This window comes from Peromyscus eremicus, chromosome 16_21, assembly GCF_949786415.1.
Source record: "Peromyscus eremicus chromosome 16_21, PerEre_H2_v1, whole genome shotgun sequence".
Lineage (NCBI taxonomy): Eukaryota > Metazoa > Chordata > Mammalia > Rodentia > Cricetidae > Peromyscus > Peromyscus eremicus.
The window spans coordinates 3,566,535-3,591,529 of record NC_081432.1 but is presented as its reverse complement, the minus strand read 5'-3'; the positions used below and the strand labels follow the sequence as shown (position 1 = coordinate 3,591,529).

The 24,995-nt window shown below is 54.4% G+C and overlaps 1 protein-coding gene across 1 annotated transcript in view; it reads right to left on the bottom strand.

The window, feature by feature from the left end:
* Nucleotides 1-24,995, bottom strand: part of Itpr3 (inositol 1,4,5-trisphosphate receptor type 3) — a 71,540-nt gene that overhangs the window by 26,468 nt on the left and 20,077 nt on the right. Inside the window, 15 exon segments of the mRNA XM_059282438.1 lie at nt 1-28; nt 543-715; nt 2,197-2,358; nt 2,992-3,133; nt 6,835-6,995; nt 7,071-7,170; nt 8,477-8,619; nt 8,784-8,834; nt 9,085-9,180; nt 9,393-9,539; nt 11,691-11,774; nt 12,582-12,680; nt 12,814-12,972; nt 14,314-14,400; nt 16,309-16,430. The exon segment at nt 1-28 is cut by the window's left edge and continues 1 nt beyond it. Coding sequence (XP_059138421.1) covers nt 1-28; nt 543-715; nt 2,197-2,358; nt 2,992-3,133; nt 6,835-6,995; nt 7,071-7,170; nt 8,477-8,619; nt 8,784-8,834; nt 9,085-9,180; nt 9,393-9,539; nt 11,691-11,774; nt 12,582-12,680; nt 12,814-12,972; nt 14,314-14,400; nt 16,309-16,430 — 1,754 coding nt within the window.

The window sequence follows — 24,995 nt, the reverse complement described above, 5'->3', positions numbered from 1 at the left end:
ACACAGGTCAGAGAGGTAGTCCAGGAACCTGGGGGGGGGGGGGGGAGCAACAGGGCCAGCAACAGACTCAGAAGCTGCCCTGAAGGCCAGAAGCCTAACTGCCCTCCTTCCAGACTGTCCAGGGGCAGCAGCCCATGGCACCTCCCTGGGACAGGGTAAAGAGACAGTCAGGGGTCAGGGCAGGCACAGGCTAAAATTGGCATTCAAATTAACAACTGATTCAGGCAGGTACTGACTCAGTCACCAGAGGAGGGTTTAGGGGTATCCATCTGTATGGGAACTTTACATTGAGCCGAACTTGAGAACCCCCTGGAACTGGAGAGGAGACAGTACACACAGTGCAGGAGTTTCTACAGCTAACAACCAGCACCAGAAGCCAAGACATGGTGGCGCAGGCCTTTAATCCCAGTACTCTGGAGACAGAGTCAGGCCTCTGTGAGTTCAAAGCTAGCCTGGTCTGCATAATGAGTTCCAGGACAGCCAGGGCTACATAGTGAGACCCTGTCTCAAAAAAACAGGGCGGGCAGGGCGCGGCGGGACACCTGGGCTCTCTGTTCTTGCGCACGAGGCTAACGAAGGTCTCCACCTCCGTCTTGGTGATATGCTTCTCCAGCAGCTTCCTGTTGTTGTGCAGCAGGGCAGTGATGGTGTCCTCAGCCAGGATGTCATAGCCAATCTGTGACTGCATCATCCCAAACTGCTTGGCAATGTGCTCCTGGGGGCAAGCAGATGAGGGGGGGTCACTGGGGCCATGGACAAGGGACAAGGCTGCTCTGCTGCAGAGCCTTGACACCCAACTTCCAGGTCGGTCTCCTGTGGAGCTGGGGTGACATCTGATCCTCCTGCCTTCGATTTTAAAAGTGCTGGGATTCCAAGCATAAGTTTATACGGTGCTGGGAATGAACCCAGGGCTTTATGCATGCCAGGCGAGCACTCTACCAACTGAGCCACAGCTCTAGCCAGCCTGATTCTGTCTCCTTTGCTATGGCTCAAATTCCTGCTTGCCTCTGCCTACCTATTCTCAGCCTTCCCTCTGGAGTCATTCTGGAGTCCGGAAACACCAGGACTGATCCATCTTTGTGACAGGAGTGGTCCCCAAGCAACAGTGAGCCTGCAGGGCAGGGCACCCCCAAGATCAGAGCAGTTATCTTATCTGGACCAGATTGTCTTGTGATCTGTTGTAGGACCTGGGCTGAGACAGCAGGGAGAGCCAACCGTGACCAGGGTCTTCAGCTCTGGCTCCTTGTCCTCCTCCATTTAAACCCAGAGCTCAACTTGGCACCCAAAGACAGACCTGGGGAGTCACTGAACCTTATTATCCATCTGTCTTCCTAATGAGGCCACACTGAATAAGTCTCTCAATCTCTCTCTCTCTCTCTCTCTCTCTCTCTCTCTCTCTCTCTCTCTCTCTGCTTTTGACCATCATTGGTCTCTTTAATAACAGGATAGGTGGTTGAATCTAGCTTGTCAAGGCTGCCAGAGCCAAGCATTTCTTCTAAAAATCTCCAGTTACAACTTTGGTGATAGACAGAGTCTGTGCCCCAAAGAATGGCAGAGAGCTAAGTCTGGGAGGCCAGGCTTCCGTGCTGTGTTCGGTCACCTCCTGGGCCTGAGTGAGGAGTTTCTACACTGTAGAGAAAGCAGCTCTGAAAAGCCCACTTCAGGGCGAGCATGGAAGCAGCAGCCACAGCAGAAGGGCGTCTCGTCTTTACATGGTTTCTGAGCTGTGTTCTGTGGCTCCTCCCAGGGCCTTGTCTGTCTAGCCAGACTGGCTACATGGTACAAAATAAATAATGAAAACATGGTTCAAAAATGAAGAATTTTAGGCTAGGAGGTGGCACACACCTTTAATCCCAGCACTCGGGAGGCAGAGGCAAGTGGACCTATGTGATCTATATATGGTGAGTCCCAGGCTAGAGATGTGGCCAGCCAGATCTACATAGTGAGACCCTGTCTCGATAAACCAAAAGACGACTAGGAGAGAAGGAAGCAGTGTTTTAAGATGGCAACAGCAGAGCCCAGGGCAGCCTGGGGTAAGCCCCCAGCTAGGCATGCACCCCGGAAGCCAGCCCCACCTTCTGGTGGCCGCCTGTACCCAGTGTCTCACAGTGCCCGGCTGCCAGCTTCTGTGCCTAGAGACACCTGCTGAGGAGCACAGGCAGAGCCTACGCCCAGCAGGGGCCATCCTCCGCCCACCTGGTTCTTGCGGTAGTCCTCCTGGGAGTGCCGGAGCACCCGGTAGCAGAGGCGGAACATGTACTGGTAGGGGGCGTTCTTCTGGTCGGACAGTTCCTCCAACCGCACCAGCGGACCTTCGCCCCCCTTGTCACGGAACGGAGCCTTCAGGATGCCAAAGATCTGAGGGGTGTAGGGAGTGAGAGGGACTCTCCCATCCTGCCTACGCCCCTCATCCCCCCAGGAACCCCAACCCAGAGCTTCCCTTCACAGGAGCCCAGAGCCTCTGTGGGCTTCAGCGTCCTCGTCAGTATCATGAGGACAACAGCTCTCCTGCAGGAGGGGGTCGGATGAGGCGAGTCCTCAGGGAGCTCAGGGAGGCACCTGGCACGTGCCCATGGCTCAGATACATCTTTCCCCCAATGGGGATGGCACCTAGACCTTTGCCTTGAATATGCTGAGCAAGTGCTCAGTTACTGATCCACACCCCTGGCTCCTCACGGGCGGATTCACAAGTGCTCTACCACTGCTGGATCTAGGCAAGGACTCTGCCCCTGATCCATACCGAGGCCCTCGCTGGTAAATTTTAGCATCTGCTGCTGAGCCATGCTCCTAGACCCTTGATGGTAAATTCTAGGCAGGCCTTCTACCACTGATCCATGCTCCTAGCTCTTCACTGACTTATTCTAGGCAGGCGCTCTCCCGCTGAGCCACACCCTCCGCTATCCCTTCCATAGAAGCCTCGAGCCCCCTCTCCTCCCCCACCCTCACCCCCCACCCCCACCTCCCCCCCCCACCCCCTGAGAGCACACACACCTGCTTAAGTATATTCTGCTCCCGCATCAGCTTCTGTCGCTCCCGGTTGGGCTTGGTGACCATGATGTCCAGGACATTCTGCCCATTGTTGGGAACGTCGCTGACAAAAAACACCAGGTCCTCCAGCAGCTGGATGACAAACCTGGCCGAGGGCAACACCAGAAGCAAGCGTGATGTGCTGAGCGCAGCTCCCCTAGGGCCCAGCCAGCATGTGCCCACACAGACAAACAGCCCTTTCCAGAGTCACTGCTGCAAAACCCAGCATTAGCCCCTCCCCTGACCAAACTGCTCTTAGGAAATGCCCCACACCCTCCCCTCCTTGAACCCCAAACCGCCCCAAGATAACAAAGCTCAGAACACTGTAGAAAGAGCTGCTGAGCAAGGGGGACTAGGGGGTGTGTTTGTTGTGAAAGGGTCTGCACTGTCCTGATTCTACTGTTTATAGCTATGTGACCCTGGACACGGCCCCTAACTCCTCCGCACCCCAGTGGCTCCATAAGGCTACTTCCGGATGAGCAGTGAGGCAGGATCCCCGCTCCAGGGACGCAGTGCCAGCCTGGTTCCCTGGGGACTGAATCCTCCATCATCTACCTGGTTTCTGACTTGCAACTCCTCTGTGATCCTAGAGAGAAACTCAGTCATCTACCCCCCCCCCCATGGTCTCCTGCTGCCCCCTACAACTCCATCCACTGTTGCGGAATGTTACTTTAACTATGTAAAGATATGTTTATGCATTTGTTTTTATCTTGCCTGCCTAAGGCACCTGATTGGTTTAATAAAAAGCTGAACAGCCAATAGCTAGGCAGTAGAGGGATAGAAAGGGCTGGTGGGCAGAGGAATCTAGGTTCAAGAGAAGAGAATGAGGGAGAAAGAGAGGGAGATGCCTGGGGACAGACAGACAGACATGGAGGAAGCAGGAAAGTAGGACATGCAGAAGAAAGGTAAAAAGCTCCGAGGCAAAACATAGATGAAGAGAAACAGATTAAATTGTTATAAGAGCTAGTGGGACAAGCATTAGATAAGGCCAAGCACTCATAACTAATAAGAAGTCTCCATGTCTTTATTTGGGAGCTGGTTGGTAACCCAAAGAGAAAGTCTACTACATATGGTGTCCAATGTGGGACCTGAGTTTCCACACAGGGCCTGAGTAAGCTGGAAAACAAAACAAAACAAAACAAAAAACTAAAAAGGATATGGCTCCTTTAAGAGGCTCTGCTGCACACTGAGCACTTGAGCAGCCAGCACATTAAGTAGAAACACAAAGCTAAGTAAAAGCGCCTGCCACACTGCAGGCACCAACTTCCTGGAGCTGGGGAAGTTGAATGCAGCTCCCAGTTAGATGAAGCTCTCGGCCAGGCCCACTGGCACAAGATTGGCTCTCACAGACCCAAGGAGAGGGTGGAGCCAGAGCCAAGGCAGCGGAGGGCCTAGCTGCTGCTTAGCAGTTTAAGGTATGGCTCATGTGGTCAGAAAAGGCTAAAGACACATAGTAAAAACAGGTCCAGATAGAAAAGAAACTCTAAACAGGTTACAGTGTGTTGAAAAATGTGCAGAGGCTTAAGAAAGAGAAGAAAATGGGTGTAGACAATCATAGGAAAAAATAGTTTAAAAATAGTAGTCTTTAAAGAGAATACAGTAATATAAAAGAAAAAAGCCACATAAAGATGGGAAATACACAGGGAGTCTGAATTCTGTGTGGTGTTGTGTTGACTTTGAATTTTTGGAATGCTGATGAGCAAATGACAGCTGCTGAGAGACATGGGATTGTAAAAGGGACTGCTGGACTAAACCAGCCTAGACACTTTAGGGATGTCTTAAATTTAAAATGGAATTCAGGAAATGTATTGCATTGGGAGAGAGGTTATACTTTTGTTTCCACAGGAAATGAAAGGCTGTGGATTCCTTCAAGGTTAATAGAGATCAGATTTGATTGGAGGAGACCTCCCTCCTGAAAATCTTGGCTACAGACATAAAGAAATAAACCAAGAAAGACAAGACAGGTGACATATATACTGATCCCTCTGCACGGAAACAGTTCTGAAACTGGACAACAAATGTTACAACTAGTTTTTCCAGGATTTTACCATTGTCTCAATTTTCTCAGGGTCCCCTGGGGATGCTGTTATCCTCAGGCAACAGGAAGCAGTCTAGAGAACACAACACCCACATTCCCAAGAGGTGGGTGGGTGGATTTTGGTCATTTGGTGGGTTATGGATGTTTGTCATCATTTAGGGGGACATAGGAATATAGGATAGAAAGACAACTATTAACCTCAAATATTTTACGTTGGTATGGATTTTGGTATATTGATACAAATTTAAAGTTATTTTTGTTATACTGTATGGTTCTACTCTTATGCAGCTCATTTTAAAATGTAATGTATAATTTAAAATGGAAGTTAGTAGTCATCTATAATAATCAAACTTGTAGTCACATTAGGTATGTTTTCTAGGTTAAATAGATATATTTTAGATAGATAGGTGATCTTCAAATGCTTCAGAGACCTATAGAATATGGCATTTAAGATGTTTTATAACATACAGCTTTTCATGACAGTGAGACATGGATGCTCCTGGCAGCACCAATTTACTTCAGAAAGGATGATGGGCATCAAAGAACCTCCATATGGAGTTTGCTTTCATTGTGGCAAAGCTAGCCATTTGGGCAAAGCCCTTGCATTGACTGGTGACAGCGTGCTGTACAAACTGGACATGCAGGACACAAGGGAAAAGTGACTGTCGAGCTTTGCCAGAACAAGGCAGGACAATCCTTCAAAATTCCTGCTTCCTAGAAAAGTCTGCCAGATATTCTAGGCCTGTAGGCTGAAGATGGATGCCCCAAAGTTGCAAAGGAACCTTGGGTGACTGACCAGGCAGCCAGATGTCTCTGTCATTTCTATAGTTTTGGAAGTTGCTTGCTCTGCACTTCCTGCTTACTCAGGTAATATTATAGCCTTCTAGGATCTTTGATGGAGTTGAAGACTAGTTATAGTTGCAGTTTTCCTTTGTTATGATAGAAGGTAAATTAGGTACAAAACTTTGGACTCACCAAGATAGAATAAATAATGGAGTATTTTCTCTGAATTTGTCAAATATAAATGGATTGGATGCTGTAACTGTAATTCTTACTTGATAACTGTTGTTATTGTATATAGTTTTACTATGTTAAAGTTAAAACCCTTTCTTTTTACTTAGAGAAAAAGAGGGAAATGTTGTGGAATATTACTTTAACTATGCAAAGATGTGTTACATTTGTTTAATGATGTAAAGATGTGTTGCTTTGCCTGTCTAAAGCACTTGACTGGTCTACTATAAAGCTGAATGGCCAATAGCTAGGCAGTAGATGGATAGGCAGGGCTGGTGGACAGAGAGAATAAGTAGGAGGAGAAATCTTAGTCTCGAGAGAAGAGAATGAGGGAGAAAGAGCAGAAGATGCTCAAGGCCAGCCAGGAAGGCACAGAGGAAGCAGGAAAGTAGGCCATACAGAGTGACGGAAAGGTAAAAAGCCGAGGCGAAACATAGATGAAGAGAAACAGGTTAAATTAAGTTGTAAGAGCTAGTGGGACAAGCATAAGGCCAAGCAGTCATGATTAACAATAAGTTTCTGTGTCGCCGGGCAGTGGTGGTGCACACCTTTAATCCCAGCACTCAGGAGGCAGAGCCAGGAGGATCTCTGTGAGTTCGAGGCCAGCCTGGGCTACAGAGCAAGATCCAGGACAGGCACCAAAGCTACACGGAGAAACCCTGTCTAGAAAAAAACCAAAATAAATAAATAAGTTTCTGTGTCATGATTTGGGGGCTGGCGGTCCGAGAAAGCCTGCTGCACAGCCCTCCCCAGCGCACCTGCGGTCATTCTGGCTGATGAAGCCGTCATTGAGTTTCTCCACAGCACTGGCCAGCATGGAGCTGGCATCGTTGGCAAAGTCCAGGTCACGGATCTCAGACACAGGCACAGACACAATGGCAAAGGCCTCCTTGTCCTCCTTGGTGGGGCACGTGCCCAACTGTAGAGAGAAGGGTCAGCAGGGTGCCAGGGACAAGCTCCGGCGGGACCCAGCCCCATGCACCAGGGCCCGCACCATGAGCCGGATTGGCCGCTCCTCCTCCACGTCGATGGGCGCGTTGGTGCTCTGGATCCATGTGTTGGTGCACAGGTGCCGCAGCCGCACATAGGAGTTCCTAGGTGAGAGGACAGAGCCAGTGAGGGAGGGTGCCACAGACCGCAGTCACTCTCTGTTCACCAGTCCCCAACACGGTCCTCTTCCTCTGCTCTGCACACCTCCGCGGTGTGCCTGGCACACCTCCGCGGTGTGGGTACTGAGGATGGGGTGGCCTGTCTCTACTGCAGTACCCTCATGCACGTAGACCCCTAAACCAATGTTTGCTGGTGAACACGGGGCCAGAGTTCACCTGGACAAACCAAGTCCCCAAGAGTGTCGGGTTAGGGACAAGGGGCTAATGGTCCCTTTGTTAGTTCCCCAGAAATCCTAGTGACAGGGCCTGGATATTCCCACTCCGCAGATGACACACTGAGGCAGGGTGGTAAAAACAGCTACCTGAGTTCTCATGGCCAGAAAACACTAAGGCCTGGATGGCTTGGAATTTTTGGGGGCATGCACCTGTGTGTGCACACACGTTCCCATATGTACACAGGTGTGTACAGACTTGAGCGCGTGGAGGTTGGCATAAGGCCACGTCCTCCATCACCCTCCATCTCTTCTATGGAGACAGGGACCTCCTGTTGAACCAGGAACTCATTGTGTAGTAGCGTCTGGCTCGCCGTGCTGACTATGGAGATTCCCAGTCTCTGCCTGGTGCTGGGAGGCGGGCCTCGCTCCCGCCCAGCTTTCCCGTGGGTTTTGGACATGCAGACTCCGGTCCTCAAGCTTGGACAGAAAGTGCTTTATTTGCGGAGTCATCCTACAACCCTATGATATTTCATTTATTTCTTTATTTTAAAGACAAGGTCTCCTGCAGCCGTGGCTGGCTTCAAGCTCTCTACGTGGTGGAGGATAACATCCTCCTCCTGCCTCGTCTCCTGCCTGCTGGAATCACAGGCATGAGCCGCCTCCCCTGGCTTACACAGTGCTAGATACTGAACCCAGGCCTTCGTGCCTGCCAGGCAAGCTCTCCACCAACCAAGCCGCAGCCCCAGCCACAGGAATGTGACACTCTACATTCTCAGGGTTGGTGGGGACCTTACAGACGTGGGAGCCTGACCCCCCCCCCCCCCGCCTTCCCCTGCCCCCCTAGCCAGCATCTGGGTTCTCCAGGTGCCTAGCTGCAAACAAACGATCTCACGCCTTGTGCTTGAGCACCTGGCTGGACTGGGCCAAGTGCTGAGAACTGTGTAGCAAGCCCAGGGCAGACCGGAGAGCAGCAAAGGAGGCCGTGCCTGTGTGCAGGCCAGCTCAAACAGGTCTCAGAACTGCAGCTCCAAGAGGCCCCCAAAACCAAGGGCCTCGGGCGGCCGGCACACACCTACCGGGGCACAAAGGAGTCAGTTTTCTGCAGCGTGGTGGGGTCCAGCTCAAAAAGGGAGGCGATGTCGTTGCCATGTGGCACAGCTACCAGACGGTACTTGATCTTCTCGCCTGCATTCCTGCGGCCTGTGCGGCCCTGGGACCCCTGGGGTGAGGACCCCCAGTTCAGGCGAGATCCCATCCTTCCTCTCAGGCCCCACCTGAGGGGCCTCCTCCATCCATCCCACCTATCTCCCAGGTCCCCCCCTCCCCCACCCCGGGCAGATCCCCCCCCTCCCCCCCAGGCCGATGCTCTGTCCCACTCCTCACCAATCCTGCTGCTTTGGGATCTGAGGCATCACCTTTGTAGCTAGGGTTTTCCTGAACGGAGGTACAAGGTGAGGTGGGGATTACTATGCTATCTATCAGCACTGCCCCCAAACACAAGGTCATACCCAGAAGGCACTCCAAGGCGCCTACCCCAGGCCCAAAGGCTGCGTGACTCCTAGGAGAGCTGTGCAGGGGAGGCCTTCACGGGTCCCTTCTCCATAGGCCCATGCATGAGCAAGCATGCACATGCACCCTGTGTCCCCAGCACACAGATGCCATGTACACTCCGCTCCTCACTCACCTCGGCAGCCAGATAGTTGCCTGTGGCCAGGTGCTTGAAACGGTACAGACCATTCCAGTGTCCCGCCCCGCCTCGGCAGGGGTCGTGGTGGACCACCTGGGGACATGTAAAGGGTGAGGTGGAGAGGAGGGACCAGGACTGAAAAGGAAGTCCAGACCCTGGGAAGCCTGTGGGGATCAAAGTGCCCAGGTCCTCCCTGGCCTCTTGGGGCCAGGAGAAGGATAGGACAGACACTTCATCCTCTAGGGTACAGGGGGCGAGGGGGGGGAGCGGGGGGGGGGGGGTGAAGCCAGAGTGTGGGCTCTGACCTCCACCTCCCAGAGTGCGTTGGAACTGGTGGCTGAGGTGGCGGATTGGCGCAGCGTGGTGCGCAGGAACACCTGCAGCTTGCCCTTGTACTCGTCACAGGTGAGGAACTTCTCCTGCTCTGCGTGGAACAGCCGCACCACATCTCCCTGTGGGCGGGGTTAGGAGGGAGGGGGTCAGGTGTTCGCAGTCACGCCTGGCTCAGGGACCCTCTGCAAGGCCCAGTCCCTCAGACGAAGCTTGCTGGACCCCATGAGCTGTGAGCGAGAAGCCATAGGGCAGCTGGGTGCTGTACACAGTCCTCTACCTCAGGTTTGCATACTCCAACCCACCTGGCACCTCCTCCCTCCTGGACCTCCAAATGCCTCTAATGCCATGTCCAGGAAGGCAAAAAGGACTCCCCCTTCTCAGTCTCCCAGCCCAGGGCCACCCTCTCCTTACACCCCCACCCACCATTTCTTTTGCTCTCTGGCGGCTGGAGGGTGGTAGCCATGGCTTGTTCACCTCCAGACCTTACACAAGAACTGAGTTTGAATCTCGCTTTCACACTGTGTGAGGGGCTGCGATACGTTCCTTAACGTCCTGAGCCTCAGCTGTGTCTTCTGTAAAATGGGAGCCACTCTGACTTCCGGCAGACACTTTATCACAAGGTTTGGTGGAGTAACGCCACACTACCCAGGCAGAGAAGCGGGGCACCCTGCCAAGAGCCACAGAGCCACACAGCCAGGGGCAAGTGGGAGAGTCCCTGCCTCAGTCCCACACCTGAACCCCTCCTGCATGCTCCCTCCCCCTGCGGCGGCCACTCAGTAGGTTCTCAAAGCACAGCTGTCACCCCATGATCATCGAATGGCGATTATCTGTCTTCCTGCACTGAACCTGCCTCTGGACACAGTGCTCAGGGGACACCTGTCAGGTGGAAGTGAGTGATGCATCTGTATCCAGACTGCCTCAGTCCCTCCAGCAGAACCCAGGGACAGTGTGGCCAGTGCAGGGGAAGGCACAGACAGGTGGGCTTTCATGAGACTGCCTTGTTTCTAGCTTGTCTGGAGCTAACCGTAACACCACGACAGCCTCACCAGAAGCTAGTGTGGGGATGGCAGAGTGGGCCCAGGGGCTTGTTTTATACACGCTGCCCAGAGCTGGGACTAGAACGTGTCACCGGAGGCTTTGGGGACATGTTTAGGCTCTGGCTGATGCTTGGACAGTATGAAGGTTCAGTGGACAGAGGGAGAAAGCATTTGAGCAGCCCAGGTAGACAATCAGAGGGATGAGGGAGGCAGCGTGTCTAAGCACAGCCTGGAAGGAGAGCCTGAAGGAGAGCCGTGAAGGACACCCTGGGGCTTCTGAGCAGGGAGCAGGCTGGCCTCAAGGCACCTGCTTGGAGGCCTAGCACCCCCACAGCTCCCCAGAATATTCTCCTAAGTAGGGTGCCTCACACTCTTTGCTCCCTACCCCTAACCTGCCTCTCCATCAGAAACTTGGTTTTTAGGCTTTGCAAACATTCGCCCTGGTGGCTCAGTATTCACTGCAGGGCCAGCGGCTGCTCTGCCTCTTGGGCCAGCCCTTCCCTGGCCTGGCGCTGCCTCCTCCCCCAGTACACACACTGGCATGGGGACAGAGAAGAGGCACCGACCCACCCCGAAGGCAGGTGGGCAGGCACTGACTGCTGGTAGCAGGCAAGAGCAGCCTTTCCTTGCCCAAGAGAGCTCAGGGCCCAATGTGGAGCCCACAGAGTAAAAGGCAGAGACAGGAAGGTGTGCGCCAAGGATGTGGCCACCCTAAGGTGGAGGACAGGGTGGGGAGGACTCTGATGTTCCTTTGCAAGAAAAGGAAATGAGGTGAGCCAAGGGGAGAAGAGATGGCTGGGATGTGGGGGGCCAGCTCCCACATTTATTTACCCCAGGGACTCTTGAGTGAGGAATAAGAGATTTAGATAGAAATACAGAGGAGAGAGACAGAAACACAGGATAGCCTCGGGAGGGCCTGGGTCAAAACCCACCGGCCCCTTCTGTCTCTTCTAAAGAAGGGCTTTTAAAGGAATGCCAAGGGGTGGAGCAAAAGACCTCCCTGAGCACAGCCAAGTGCAGACCATCCCAAGCACCTGGTGACCTGCACATGGCACATGGTCAAGTCATCCCTAGTGCAGCCCTGCTGTGTAAAGCAAGCTCAGATCTCACTAGGAGACCTTTGTGGGCTCCCACACTGGGACACATGGGGGACTTCCTGGAGGTAGAGGGAAGCTGAGGGGTACAGAGCCAAGGCAGCCATGTGACGGGAAGAGGAAGCGGCTCCAAACTCACCCCCTTCAACACCTCCTCCAGGTGGTCCCGGAACTGCATGAATAAATTGATCTTCCAGCTGGTATTGCAGTTGACAGAGTTGACCTGTGGGGGGCAGACAGGCTGGTGACGCTGCTGGCAGAGCTAGTGCCAGAGCTGAAGACCAAAGAGGGGGAGGGGGAGGGGAGAGGGAGGGGAAGGGGGAGAGGGGAGAGGGAGGGGAAGGGGGAGAGGGAGAGGGGAGGGGAAGGTAGAGGGGGAGAGGGGAGAGGGAAGGGGAGGGAAGGGGGAGAAGAAAGGGAGGGAAGGGAGGGGAGGGAAGGAGGAGGAGAGGGAAGGGGAAGGGGTAGAGGGAAGGAGGAGGGGGAGAAGGGGGACAGGGAGAGGGAGGGGATGGGGGAGAGTGAAGCCAGCCCAGCTCCTATAGTGGCTCAGGGTGCTTCCCAAAGCCAAGATGTGGGACCCTAGCCAGGACTTGTGGCAGCTGGCCAGTGGGGTGAAGGAGGAGATCCCGCACTGGGAGGCAGGCAGTGGGGCCCAGGGTTCCAGGCAGCACCACCAGTGCCGGGGAGGGGTACACACAAGCCAGGGGTCTGCAGTGGAGCTTCAGCCCCAGGACGCGCCCCTACCCCACTCACCTCCCCCACCCCACTCACCTCCCCCACCCCACTCACCTCCCCCACCCCACTCACCTCCCCCACCCCACTCACCTCCCCCACCCCACTCACCCACCTCCTCACCCCACTCACCTCCCCCACCCCACTCACCCACCTCCTCACCCCACTCACCTCCCCCACCCCACTCACCTCCCCCACCCCACTCACCTCCCCCACCCCACTCACCTCCCCCACCCCACTCACCTCCCCCACCCACTCACCTCCCCCACCCCACTCACCTCCCCCACCCACTCACCTCCTTGCAGCCAGCATTATCACTGAGCTCATAGTTGCTGGCGTGCAGCGGCTGCCCTGCGTTGACAGGATTCAGGATCACCTTGTCCCCCACGACCACCTTAGGGGACAGACAGGGCAAAGGCGAGAAGAACAAGAGTCCACTTTCCACCAGGGTCTCCTCCCCCAGCTCTGTCCCCCTGGAGGGGGTCCCACCTCCGCCCAGCCCCTTCCGGCCCTGGCCTCGTGCTCACGTTATCCCCATTGCTCCGCAGCTTCCAGAAGGGCTGGATGAAGAGCCAGGAACCCTCATTGCCTGTAGCGTCCAGCGTCACCCGCATGGCGTTCTTCTCCAGCAGGGCTGGTAGCCGCTTGTTCACGGTCAGGTATTTGTTGCTTTTCATGTGCAGAAGCTGAGGTACAGGTGGGGCAGGAGTGAGGCCACCAGACCTGGGAGGCCAGGCCCTCGGGGAAGAGGACACACGGGATGTCGGACACACTGTCACAGGCCGATACACAGCGACACACACACACAGTCGCAAACATGCAGACCTTGTCACAGAGAAGCAACTAGCCTCAAAACTGCTCGCCAGGCCAAGGGGCAGCTTAGCAGGAGACGACCTGCCACAGGTCCTGGCTCATCCCGCACCTCCATGAAGAAACAAGAATTAGGCACATTTCAGCCACGTCATCTTTTCTCAGACACAGTCCGGGATGACCTGAGATTTTTGACCCTCCTGCCTGTACTTCCTGACTGCTGGTTTGCAGGTGAGACCCACCTGCCTAGTTTAGGAGACTCCAGGGTCTAGCCCAGGGCTCTGTGCACGCCAAGCAAGCATTCCACCAATTAAGCCACATCTACTGTCCTCGCTAGTCTGACACAGAATCTGACAACACTCCCCACAGGCAAACAATGCAGGGTTAAGGCCTCAGGTGGACTGAGAAGCTCGGCAAAGCAAAGTTAACTCCATTGATAGCACCTGCGGGCTGTTAGGTCCCAGAAGCCTCTGATTAGAGGACAGGCATGTCTCCGCGTGGCATCTACCACCCTGAGAAGGCAGGGGAACTGACGTGCAGATGGAATCTTCCATCTCCTTTCCGTCCTACTAAAACCCAAGCACGCCACACCCAGTGGGCAGTCTCCACTTCCTGGAGACCTCACAAGTTCTGGTTGAAGAATAATCCCACTTCTGAAGGTGCCTGTCTACCTTTATTTCCACGTCACCTGTCAATCCCAATCTAACAAACACGATCCCTGGCCCTGCTTTAAGATTATTTTTATTTTACATGTAGAAAGGATTTTCCTGCGTGCATGTACATGCACTATGTAGTACCCAAGAGGCCAGAAGGAGGCATTGGACCTCCTGGAACTGGAGTTATAGACAGTTGTAAGCTGGTAAATTGTGGTGGCTGGAAATCTAACTTGGGTCCTCCGCAAGAGCAGCAAGTGCTCTTAACCACTGAGCTGTCTCCAGTCCCCGCTGGCTTGTTTCCAAACGAACTAAATGAGGCACAGGAGAAGAAAGGCAAAGCCCCACTTTAAGATCAGAGCCTAGCTCCGTATGTGCTCACGGCCCCTGAGCTAAAAACTCTCCTGGGCACAGTACAGAGGTGCAGTTGAAAAGGTGTTAGCAAGCCATCCACTAGCAATATGCATGACACACACACACACACACACACACACATATGCACACACACGCGCGCGCGCGCGCGCGCACACACACAGCAGGGAGTGCTCTGCACCAAAGCCACACCTGGATCACACTGCCGTACTTGACCACATCACCATGAACCTTCTTGTTCTCCGTGTCGTTTTGCTTCTGCTCCATCTGGGCCGCATGCTGCAGACACACGGGGGGGGGGGGGGGGGGGGGGGGGGGGGGGGGGTCAGAAGCTGCTCCCGAGGAAGGTGCCTCCAGGCACACACACACTCACCCTTGGCCCCAGGCTCTGGTGCTGCATCCAGGAGGCCCTTCGGGGATGGGGAAATCCCTCCCACTAAAGCAATGGCCTGAGACTTCAAGTGCAGAGGGAAGCCAGTGGCCTGACAGCTCACCATGGCCAAGAAGCCTGATCCCACCCTAGAGGGCATCTTCGGAGGACCCTGACCTCATGCCTTTGACACATCCAGCAACTTAAACCTGAATACGCTCTTTATCCCCATTCTTTGGGATACTTCCACTCCAGACTAAGGTGGGCAAAGGCCACTTCCCACTCCAGAGACCCCTGCTCACGGCTCCAGGCCCTCCCCTGATGCCACAGCAGCTCAAATGGCCTCAAGGACGAGCTCCATTACTTCTTAGGGGAGGCTCTTTAAACTGTGCCATCAGCCCAGAACCTTCCTGAAGAAAGGCCTCCTCCATCAGACAAGCACACTCTGAGGACAGTGGCCCCTCTGCCCTTTCCTCCCACTCTGTGCTGTTACCAGGCCTAGGGTAAATCAAGCCAGGCTACAGGGGCTGCGGGAGCCATGCACGACCCTCCATAAAGCTATAGTGTGAGGCTCTGACTCAGGTGTGAGCCCTGTGTCTCATCCCCAGCTCGGCCTCAGTCTACACCGGCTGTAGAGAGGAAGCCTGGGACAGTCCCACCGTGAGACCAGGGCTCAGGCAGCCCCTCTGCCCCTCCTCTACAGCCAGGTCACAGCTATGAGGTGGATCCACCCAGCCCCTATTTCAGTGCCCCGCCCTCAGGGCACAGGGCTCAGCGGCACACCACAAGCTGCTGACCATAGTCCAAGCTTCCCACTGTCGGGGGCGAGACCTGAGCTCTGTTCAGAGGAAACTCAGTCTGCGAGCTGCGACTCCACTCACAGGAGCTTGTGGCCCAGCAGACCCAGCACCACGACACCAGACATGAGTCCAAGAAACCCAGGGGCAGTCAGAGACCTAGGGGCTGCCTCGCCTCAATCCAGACTCACAGGACGGGCAGACAGGCCCTGTCTAAGAGCCCCAAGCTCCAGCTCTATAAAGCAAATGGGAGATTAAGCCGAGACCCAAGGTTCTCAAATGAGGCTCCCCGGAGTCACTCCTCAGGAGCCACTAGTAAGTCTGAGTACAGCGGTTTGGGTTATTTCTATCTAATCGCTGAGTCATGTGCCCTGGCACCGAGCTATGCCCATCTTGTAACTGGCAGCAAGGATTTATGCAGACGTTGGGTTCCTAGACAGGCACTCCACTCCCTGCCGGCCCAGACTCATGGCCTTTTAGGCCAGTCTTGTCCATGAGGATTTTCAAAATGCTCTTCTCATGCACGAAGCTCCCACTGGCCCTGAGGAGCGGAGGTCCTGCCGTGCGCCCCAGTGCGGAGCGCCCCAGTACCGTGCGCCCCAGTACTGTACGCCCCAGTGCGGTGGGCCCCAGAGTGGTGCGCCCCAGTGCCGTGCGCCCCAGTGCCGTGCGCCCCAGTGCGGTGGGCCCCAGTGCCGTGCGCCCCAGTGCGGTGGGCCCCAGAGTGGTGCGCCCCAGTGCTGTGCGCCCCAGTGCGGTGGGCCCCAGTGCCGTGCGCCCCAGTGCGGAGCGCCCCAGTGCCGTGCACCCCAGTGCCATGTGCCCCAGTGCGGTGGGCCCCAGAGTGGTGCGCCCCAGTGCCATGGGCCCCAGAGCCGTGTGCCCCAGTGCCGTGCGCGCCAGTGCCATGAGCCCCAGTGTGCTGCGCATCCATGCCGAGTACCCCCAGTGCGGTACACATCCATGCCGTGCGCCCCAGTGAGGTGGGCCCCAGTGCCGTGCACATTCGTGTGCACCCACCTGCAGCTTCTGCAGCAGTACCACATCGGCGATCTTCTCCTTGTCCTGCTTAGTCTGCTTGGCTTTCCAGTACTGCTTCTGTGCCGAGTAGCGGTTCATGGGGCACACTTTGAAGAGGCAATCTGCGGTGGGATCGGAAGGGATGGGGGCTCAGTCAGAGCTGAGAGCTCAGGGCTCCAGGGCAGAACCCCAGCCTCTCCCAGCCTCCTGCCCACGGGGTGGGACAGGAAACAGCTAGAAGAACAGCATGAACACTAGAGACTCAGGGGCTGAAGAGATGGTTCAGAGCCTAGGAGCCCTTGCTGAGTACTCATGAGGCGTGGAGTTCAGATCCCAGCACCCACGGAACAAATGGGGCATCTGTACAGACACCTCTAACCCCAGCCATGGTGGAGGTGGAAACAGAAGGGTTCCTGGGGCCTTCCAGCCCAGCTGAGACACAAGTCCTAGGTACAAGGAGAGCCTCTGCCTCAAAGGAGTGGGTAAAGAAGGAAGAAACCTGGTGCCACCTTCTGGCCTCCATTCATGTGCAAAGACACGCACGTGTGCACACATGCACACACACAAGCAAATAAAACTAAATCTTAAGAAATTTGCCAGGTGTGGTGGCACATGCCTTTAATCCCGGCACTCAGGAGGCAGAGGCAGGTGGATCTCTGTGAGTTCGAGACCAGCTGGTCTACAAAGAGAGTTCCAGGACAGCCAGGGTTACACAGAGAAACCCTGTCTTGAAAAACCAAAAGAGGAGGAGGAGGAGGAGGAGGAGGAGGAGGAGGAGGAGGAGGAGGAGGAGAGGAAGGAAAGGAAGGGAGGCAGGTGAAAAAAAAGAGAGAAATTGGAGCCTCCAGGAGTCTGCTGAGTCAATGGTGAGGTCTCAGAAAACTGGGGTGTGAGGTCTCCCTTGGGGGAGGACAGGCACCCTTTTCTCTCTAGGGAAGTTACCAGATGTTCCTGGCCTCTAGGCCTCACTCCATGACATCTGTGCTGGTTTTTGCCAGTGTGGACAGTTATTCTTAGCAGACTACCCTGCCTCCCCGGCTTACCCCCATCTCACAGCTGATCCAGACATCTAACAGTGCAATCCCCACTGTGTGAGGGACAGCTTATACTCCCCAGTCCCCTTTGGGGTGAGGCTAGACCATTGCCCCCAATCTGGACTGTTTTCCCAACACCACATTGCTGTGGAATGGCTTCTTCCCACTGCTGTATATGACAAATAAGAGTACCCCCTCCCCCGGGAACCCTTATACAACAAGTTAAACGCTTCTCAGCCTCTTGATTCTGGTCAGGACAAAAATCAAGGTCCAGAAACAGAAATCACTACTGAGTTTCTCATTTTGGCCAAGAAACAAGACACCTGTCACTTTTGTAAGCCCAAACTCCAAAAATGGCATCCTAAATTTCTAGTTCGCCAAAGGAGGCCTCAGCTGGAAGAGCCTGAAGTTTGATGGAGGGGCGGACGGGCTCCGGGGGCGGACGGGCTCCGGGGGAGGACGGGCTCCGGGGGCGGACGGGCTCCGGGGGCGGACGGGCTCCGGGGGCGGACGGGTTCCGGGGGCGGACGGGCTCCGGGGGCGGACGGGCTCCGGGGGAGGACGGGCTCCGGGGGCGGACGGGTTCCGGGGGCGGACGGGTTCCGGGGGAGGACGGGCTCCGGGGGAGGACGGGCTCCGGGGGCGGACGGGCTCCGGGGGCGGACGGGCTCCGGAGGCGGACGGGCTCCAGGGGCGGATGGGCTGTGCACACCAGCAGGTGTGGGAGAGCAGCCCTGTGCGTTGTGAACACCCCAACACGACGAGAGTCATAGCCTCGAGGAAAGCTGGCTTCAGTCGCCCCAGAGAACCCTTTACAGCTGCAGCATCAGACTGCAAACTCTGGGGGCAGGTCCAACAGAAGACATATGCCGGGAAAGCGCAGGGGTGGGGGGCAGGGGACAGGAAGTCACGGGGACAGGGTCCTCCTCCTATAGACCCGCGCTCTCCCTAAGGCCATGTCCCTCTCCAGGTCACCCCGGGCTATCAGGCCCTGGGAATCTAAAGCAGATCTGATCTCCCATCAGCCTGTGGGGTGCAGAGGTCCCCAGACTGTTGAGGGGAGAGGCCAGTGTCGTGGAGGAGGAAAAGGGAGGGGCCACCAGGGCTCCCCAGGGCTCCGCACTAAGCCCACCTTGCACCCCCAGCATGAGCGGTGGCCCTTCTACAAAGATGCACCCCGTGTGTATGAGGGCTCTGCTCAGCCCTCCGGATGCAGCTGGGGTCCTCCTGCTTCTCCAGGCCATGCTAAGGCCCCATCCCATCCCCAGGCCCCCTGCGGTCAGGGTTGGTGGCAAACACCTCTTCCCAATGAGCTGTTCCCCAGGCTCTCACTCTCTATTCAACTTATTTTTGTAAGATGTCGTTTATTTTAAATTGGGGGAGGGGGTTACACATGTGAGTCCAGGTTCCTGAGGCGGCCAGAACAGGACGTCAGATCCCCTAGAGCAGGAGTTACAGGCAGTTGTGACCTGCCTGACATGGGTGTCGGGCACTGAACTCCGATCCTCTGCAAGAGTGGTGCGCCATCCCCGGGCCCCTTACCCAACTCTGAAGGATGTCTGGCCCCCATGAAAGGAATAGTACACGTCACTAAGAGTCAGAACCTGTGTGGACAAGATCCGTATTCACACCCAAAAGAGGGGGAGGAAGTGAGGCACCTTCCCGCCCTGGTCCTGAATCTTCCCTGGAAACCCCCAGAATTTGTCAGATGCATTCGCTTGCCCAGCACAGACCCACCCTGGTGCCCACACTCTACTCCTATGAGGTTTTATGGGACAAACAGGATCTCTCTCACTGTGCAGTGTGCTCTGCCCAAAGGCAGCTGTGTCAGAACCTGGAGGGGTCCAGAAGCTTCTCCCAGCATGGGAGATAGGAATCGGACAAGGAAGCCAGGAGCCCATAGCATCACAGGCCACCAGGAAAGGCTGAGGGTACAGGGGGTGTCCAGGGGACACAGGGCAGGATCTGCCACAGAAGGCCAGTCACTAACTACAGGAAGCCCAGGCAGGCTGGGAATGTGACTCAGCTGGAAGAGGGCTTTTACGGCATTCACAAAGCCCTGGATTCCATTAATCCCAGCACTTAGGAGGAGGAGGACCTGCTATATAGACTCTACAGACATCTGTCCACATTCACCCTTCACAGTCATCCCCTGAGCACTGGAGGTCATCACAGTCATCCCCTGAGCACTGGAGGTCATCATGGACATCCCCTGAGCACTGGAGGTCATCACCGTCATCCCCTGAGCACTGAAGATCATCACCGTCATCCCCTGAGCACTGGAGGTCATCACCGTCATCCCCTGAGCACTGGAGGTCATCATAGACATCCCCTGAGCACTGGAGGTCATCACCGTCATCCCCTGAGCACTGGAGGTCATCATAGACATCCCCTGAGCACTGGAGGTCATCACTGTCATCCCCTGAGCACTGGAGGTCATCACCGTCATCCCCTGAGCACTGGAGGTCATCACCATCATCCCCTGAGCACTGGAGGTCATCACTGTCATCCCCTGAGCACTGGAGGTCATCACCGTCATCCGCAGGTGATAAACCAGAGGTCATCACAGTCATCCGCAGGGTGAGGGAGCCTCAAGCTAGGAACACTCCCAGGCCACTGCAGGTCCCAGGGGTCCCAGGTAAATACACACTCCGGTGATGTCTCTCAGGGTGAAACCCAGAGCCCCACACTCTACCTCTGAGCCACATCCTCAGCCCTTGGGATAAGCGTGTGTGTGTTTCTTATTGTTGTTTTGGTTTTTGGGTTTTTTGGGTTTTTTTTTTTTGCTTTTTCGAGACAAGCTTTCTCTGTAGTTTTGGTGCCTGTCCTGGATCTTGCTCTGTAGACCAGGCTGCCTCGAACTCACAGAGATCCGCCTGGCTCTGCCTTCCAAGTGCTGGGACTAAAGGCATGCGCCACCGCCGCCCAGCGGGATAAGCATTTTTTAAACATTTGTTTTTATTTTTGTACATGTGTGTGCCCCATGTGAGGGGCCTGTGGAGGCCAGAACTGGAGCACTGGATACCCTGATGGTGGATTACAGGCAGTGGGTACTGGAAACTGAGCCTGGGTCCTCCACAAAAGCAGCAAGCACCCTCAACCACTGAGCCATCTCGCTAGCCTTGGGATGAGTATTTTTAAAGATGGGTCGCTGGGGCCTCAAGAGGTAGCTCAAAGGCTAAGAGCACGTGTTGCCCTTGCAGAGGAACTGGTTTTGATTCCCAGCACCCACACGGTAGCTCACAACCATTTGTAACTTCAGTTACAGGGGATCTGACACCCTCTTCTGACTTTCTTGGGCACCAGGCACGCTCACAGTACACAGATATACATGCAGGGAAACACTCAAACATATAAAATAAAGCAGATAAAGCTTAAAAAAAAAAAAAAAGAAAAAGAAAACCCTTTAAACAGAGGGGTGGCTGGAAGGGTCTTGGGTTTATAGGATGAAAATGGAGAATTTACAACTACATGTGGGTGTTATTGGGAGAGTTGGAGTGGGGAGCAGGCCACACAAGTTCTCATCCGCCCGAGCAGGCCCCAAACACAGACCGTGGTACGTGCAGTAGCGGGAAAGCATAACCTTCGAGGGTGCGGACAGCTGCTGAGAGTTGGAAGGTGGCGTGCGTGCTTAGGCTGCCGGGCTGGAAGGTGTGGGGCGGACCAAGTGGCAGTATGGATGGAAGCATGGTGCTCTCCACGTTCTGTTACTGGATGGTCCCACTACAGGGATAAAAGGCCTCTACATTGTCTTAAGGACAGGAATGAAAAGACAGGAAGCAGCCCATGGGGCCCTCAGAGGGTACCTCGAAACAAGTCACACTGGAGAGGCACAGCAAAGCCACATGGCAGCAAGAAGGGCCTTAGGTGGCACTCAGTCACTGCCTGGCCTGCGCCTTGCAGTATACTCAATAAACCATACTGAGGGAGGGAGGGAGGGAGCGAGGGAGGGAGGGAGGGAGGGAGCGAGGGAGGGAGCGGGGAGGGGAGGAAATGCTGAAGCTCTGCATCATGGTGCATGGTTGTGATACCAGCAGATGACAGGCTGAGGCAGGAGGACCACTGCCAAGTTGGAGGTCAGCCCAGGCTACACAATGAGTTCAAGACCAGCCAGGGATACAGAATTAGGCCCTGTCTCAAAACAAACAAAAGCCCGAGCAGACAGACAGGGAGAAGGAGAGAGAGACAGAGAGAGAGACAGACAGACAGACAGACCCATATCCTGACCCTCACCACGCACACGACATGGATGGACCTTGAGGACGTTATGCCAAGTGACACAGACCAGGCACAAAAGGACACACTATTTCCACTGATAGGAAGTTTCTAAATGGCCAGATTCATGGACACTAAGAGCAGAATTGGGGGTGGACGGGACAGCTACCTAACAAAGCAATGGCTGCACCATGACATTTGGAATGTCATAGAACTAAATGCTTGAGAAATGGTTAAGACAGAGTCTGGCATGGTGGTGGCTCAGGCCTGTGACTTGGGAAAGGGTGACAGAAGGATCAGGAGTTCAAGAATAGACTCGGCCATCTCTCTGAAAGAAAAGTGTATGTGTGTGTGTACACAAACACACACACACACACACACACAGCATAGATCTTCTTTTAAATATCTTTTGCGGGGGCAGTGGTTGAGATAAGGTTTCTCTGTATAACAGTCTGGCTGTCCTGGAACTCACTCTGTAGACGAGGCTGGCCTCAAACTCACAGATATCCACCTGCCTCTACCTCCCAAGTGCTGGGATTAATGGCATGCACCACCACCACCACCCAGCTAAAGATTTATTCTTTTTAAATTATGTGTATGGATATATGCATATGAGTGCAGGTACCCTCAGAGCCTAGAAGAGGGTGCAGGTCCCTAGAGCTGCCCAACATGACTGCTGGAAAGCAAAACCCAGTCCTTCACAAGAGCAGCCAGTGTTCTTCACTGCTGAGCCATCTCTCCAGCTCCAGCAAGGGAGGTTTTTGATTTTTTGGTTTTTTTTTTTTTTTTTTTTTTTTTTTTTTTTTTGTTAAGTATATTTTACCACAATTAAAAGTAAGTGATTTTTTTAAAATAATTAAAACTATGGAATTTTACAAACACTATATTCACATCATTTTCCAAGAAATTAAAAATAATGAATTTTTAAATGAAAAAGAGAAAAGAGGAGCTGAAGAGATGGCTCAGCAGTTAAGAGCACTGGCTGCTCTTCCAGAGGTCCCGGGACCAATTCTCACCACCTGCATGGCAGCTCACAACCATCTGTAACTCCAATTCCAGATGATTCAACGCCCTCTTCTGGCCTCCATGGGGACTGCACACAGGTAGCACATAGACATGCATGCAGGCAAAACACCCCTAGGCAGAAATAAATCTATCTATGGCACATGCCTTAAATCCTAGCAATTGACAGGCAGAGGCCCAAGGATCTCCATGAGTTCAAGGCTAGCCTGATCTACATAAAAAGTTCCAGACCAGCCAGGAGTACATAATGAGACTCTGTCTCAAAAAAACAAATAAGCTAAAAAATTATTATTATTGTAAATATTTAAGAGAGAGGAGAGACTGAACTTCTAGGAATTGAACCCAGGGTTACAAATGCCAGGCAAGCAGCTATCCAACTGTGGGCTTCTGGGAGGCGACTCAGTGAGTGCTCCCACACAAGCACGAGGACCCGAGTTCAATCCTCAGCACCCACAGCCAGGCACAGCAGCAGTTGCCCGTAATGCCAGCCTTGGGGATGACGAGACAGGATGAGTCCTGGGGTGTGCTGGCCAGCCAGACTAGCCACACTGATTACCCCCAGACTCAGTGAGAGACTCTGTCTCAAAAAACAAGGTGAGGAGCAATTGAGGAAAACACCCAGGATCGACCTCCACACCCAAACAGCACGCTAGAGATCTGAAAAGCAAACTAAAGCCCAATACGGTTTATGCTTGCAGCCACCACGAGCATGCCAGAATCCTGACATGGCCTGCTGGAGATGGGGCCATGTAGAGAGGCATCCACGGACAATGGAAAGCTGACAGTCCACAAACTGCCTGGAGTGGACAGAATACAGTATCACAGCCACTCACAAGAGTGCACCCTCTACTGGTGGGGTGGAGGAACCACATGGCTACAGCCCTGGTACCTAGACACCCCAGACAACTAGACATGTGGGGTGTCTGTCCACCTGTGATCTCAGTACTAGGGAGGCAGAAGCTGGAAGACTGCAAAGGCTGGGCCAGCATGAGAGAGACCTTGCCTCAACAAAAGAGTCCAACAGAACTGATTCAAATCTCCTCTTCCATGCCCAAGTCCACGGGGATCGAGGGTGGTCACCTCAGTGAAGGCTGCAGAGTCGTTGCTTAGGATAGAGGCGTGTTATTCCCACCCCGCTAATCCCCTTATGGGAATTTATCAGAGAAACCTTCACACGTGAGCCAAGGAGACGTGTATGGGAACTGAGCTGAGCGCTCATTAACAGGCTAGCCAGTCAGTGGAATGCTATACAGCAATTAGGCTGCGGCCTCCAGCAGGAGTAGATCTCATAGGACAGCAGGCCAGGACAATGATCTGCACAGAGGGTAACCGTTAGCACAGGTCAAAACCGCCCTGAGCCGGGCGGTGGTGGCGCACGCCTTTAATCCCAGCACTTGGGAGGCAGAGCCAGGCGGATCTCTGTGAGTTCGAGGCCAGCCTGGGCTACCAAGTGAGTTCCAGGAAAGGCGCAAAGCTACACAGAGAAACCCTGTCTCGAAAAACCAAAAAGAAAAAAGAAAAAAGAAAAAAAGAAAAAAAAAAAAAAAAACCACCCTGTATGCTCCTGCTCTATCCCTAGGTCCAAATGGCAAGCACTTTGAACCAGTCCCCTGAACGACAGAACCAACTTGACGTGTGTGTGAAAATTTCTGGGGTCTTCTTTGATCCTTCTCCGTTTTCTTTTGGTTTTTTGTTTTGTTTTGATAGGTTTTTGTTTGTTTGCTTGTTTGTTTTGAGACAGGGTCTCAGGATGTAGCTCTGGCTGGTCTGGAACTTGCTATTTAGACCAGGAAATCGGAGATCCACCTGCCTCTGCCTTCAGAGTGCCAGGATTAAAGGTGTGTGGAACCCACGGTCCACTAGTCTTAACTTCCTGAGTACTGAATGACAGACATGGGTCACTTCACCTGGCTTTGAAGTATCTTTTTGTTCGTTTTGTGATACTGGGGATTGAACCCTGCCCCCTGCATACCAGGCAAGTGCTCTACCACTGAGCTATCTTACCAGCTCCAAAAGGCTGAAAGCTGGGGGAGGGGCTCCCAGCTATGTAAGCAGAGGAATGCCACCATGCCCCTCCTCCCACCAGTCTGAGCAACGAGGTGACCTCCACACACTAGTCCAGGTGTCTGTGCCTGGAGGCGTGCACTCGGGGCTTCCTGAGGTCCCCCCCTCCCCCGCAAGAAAAGCTGCAGTCCTCCCACACTGGCGTCCCCTGGCCTCACCAGAGGAGCACAGAATGGAAGCCCAGTCCTCAGCACCTACACCTACGGCAAGAACAGCCATTGGAGGCTGGGCTGGTGTGAGGTACCGCTGGCACCAGCAGACTGGGCCTCCCAGGACCTTGCCAAGTCTGGAAAGAATTCCCCGAACAAGCCGAGGCTTGGGGTGATGCAAACAGTGGATGGAGCTGAAACC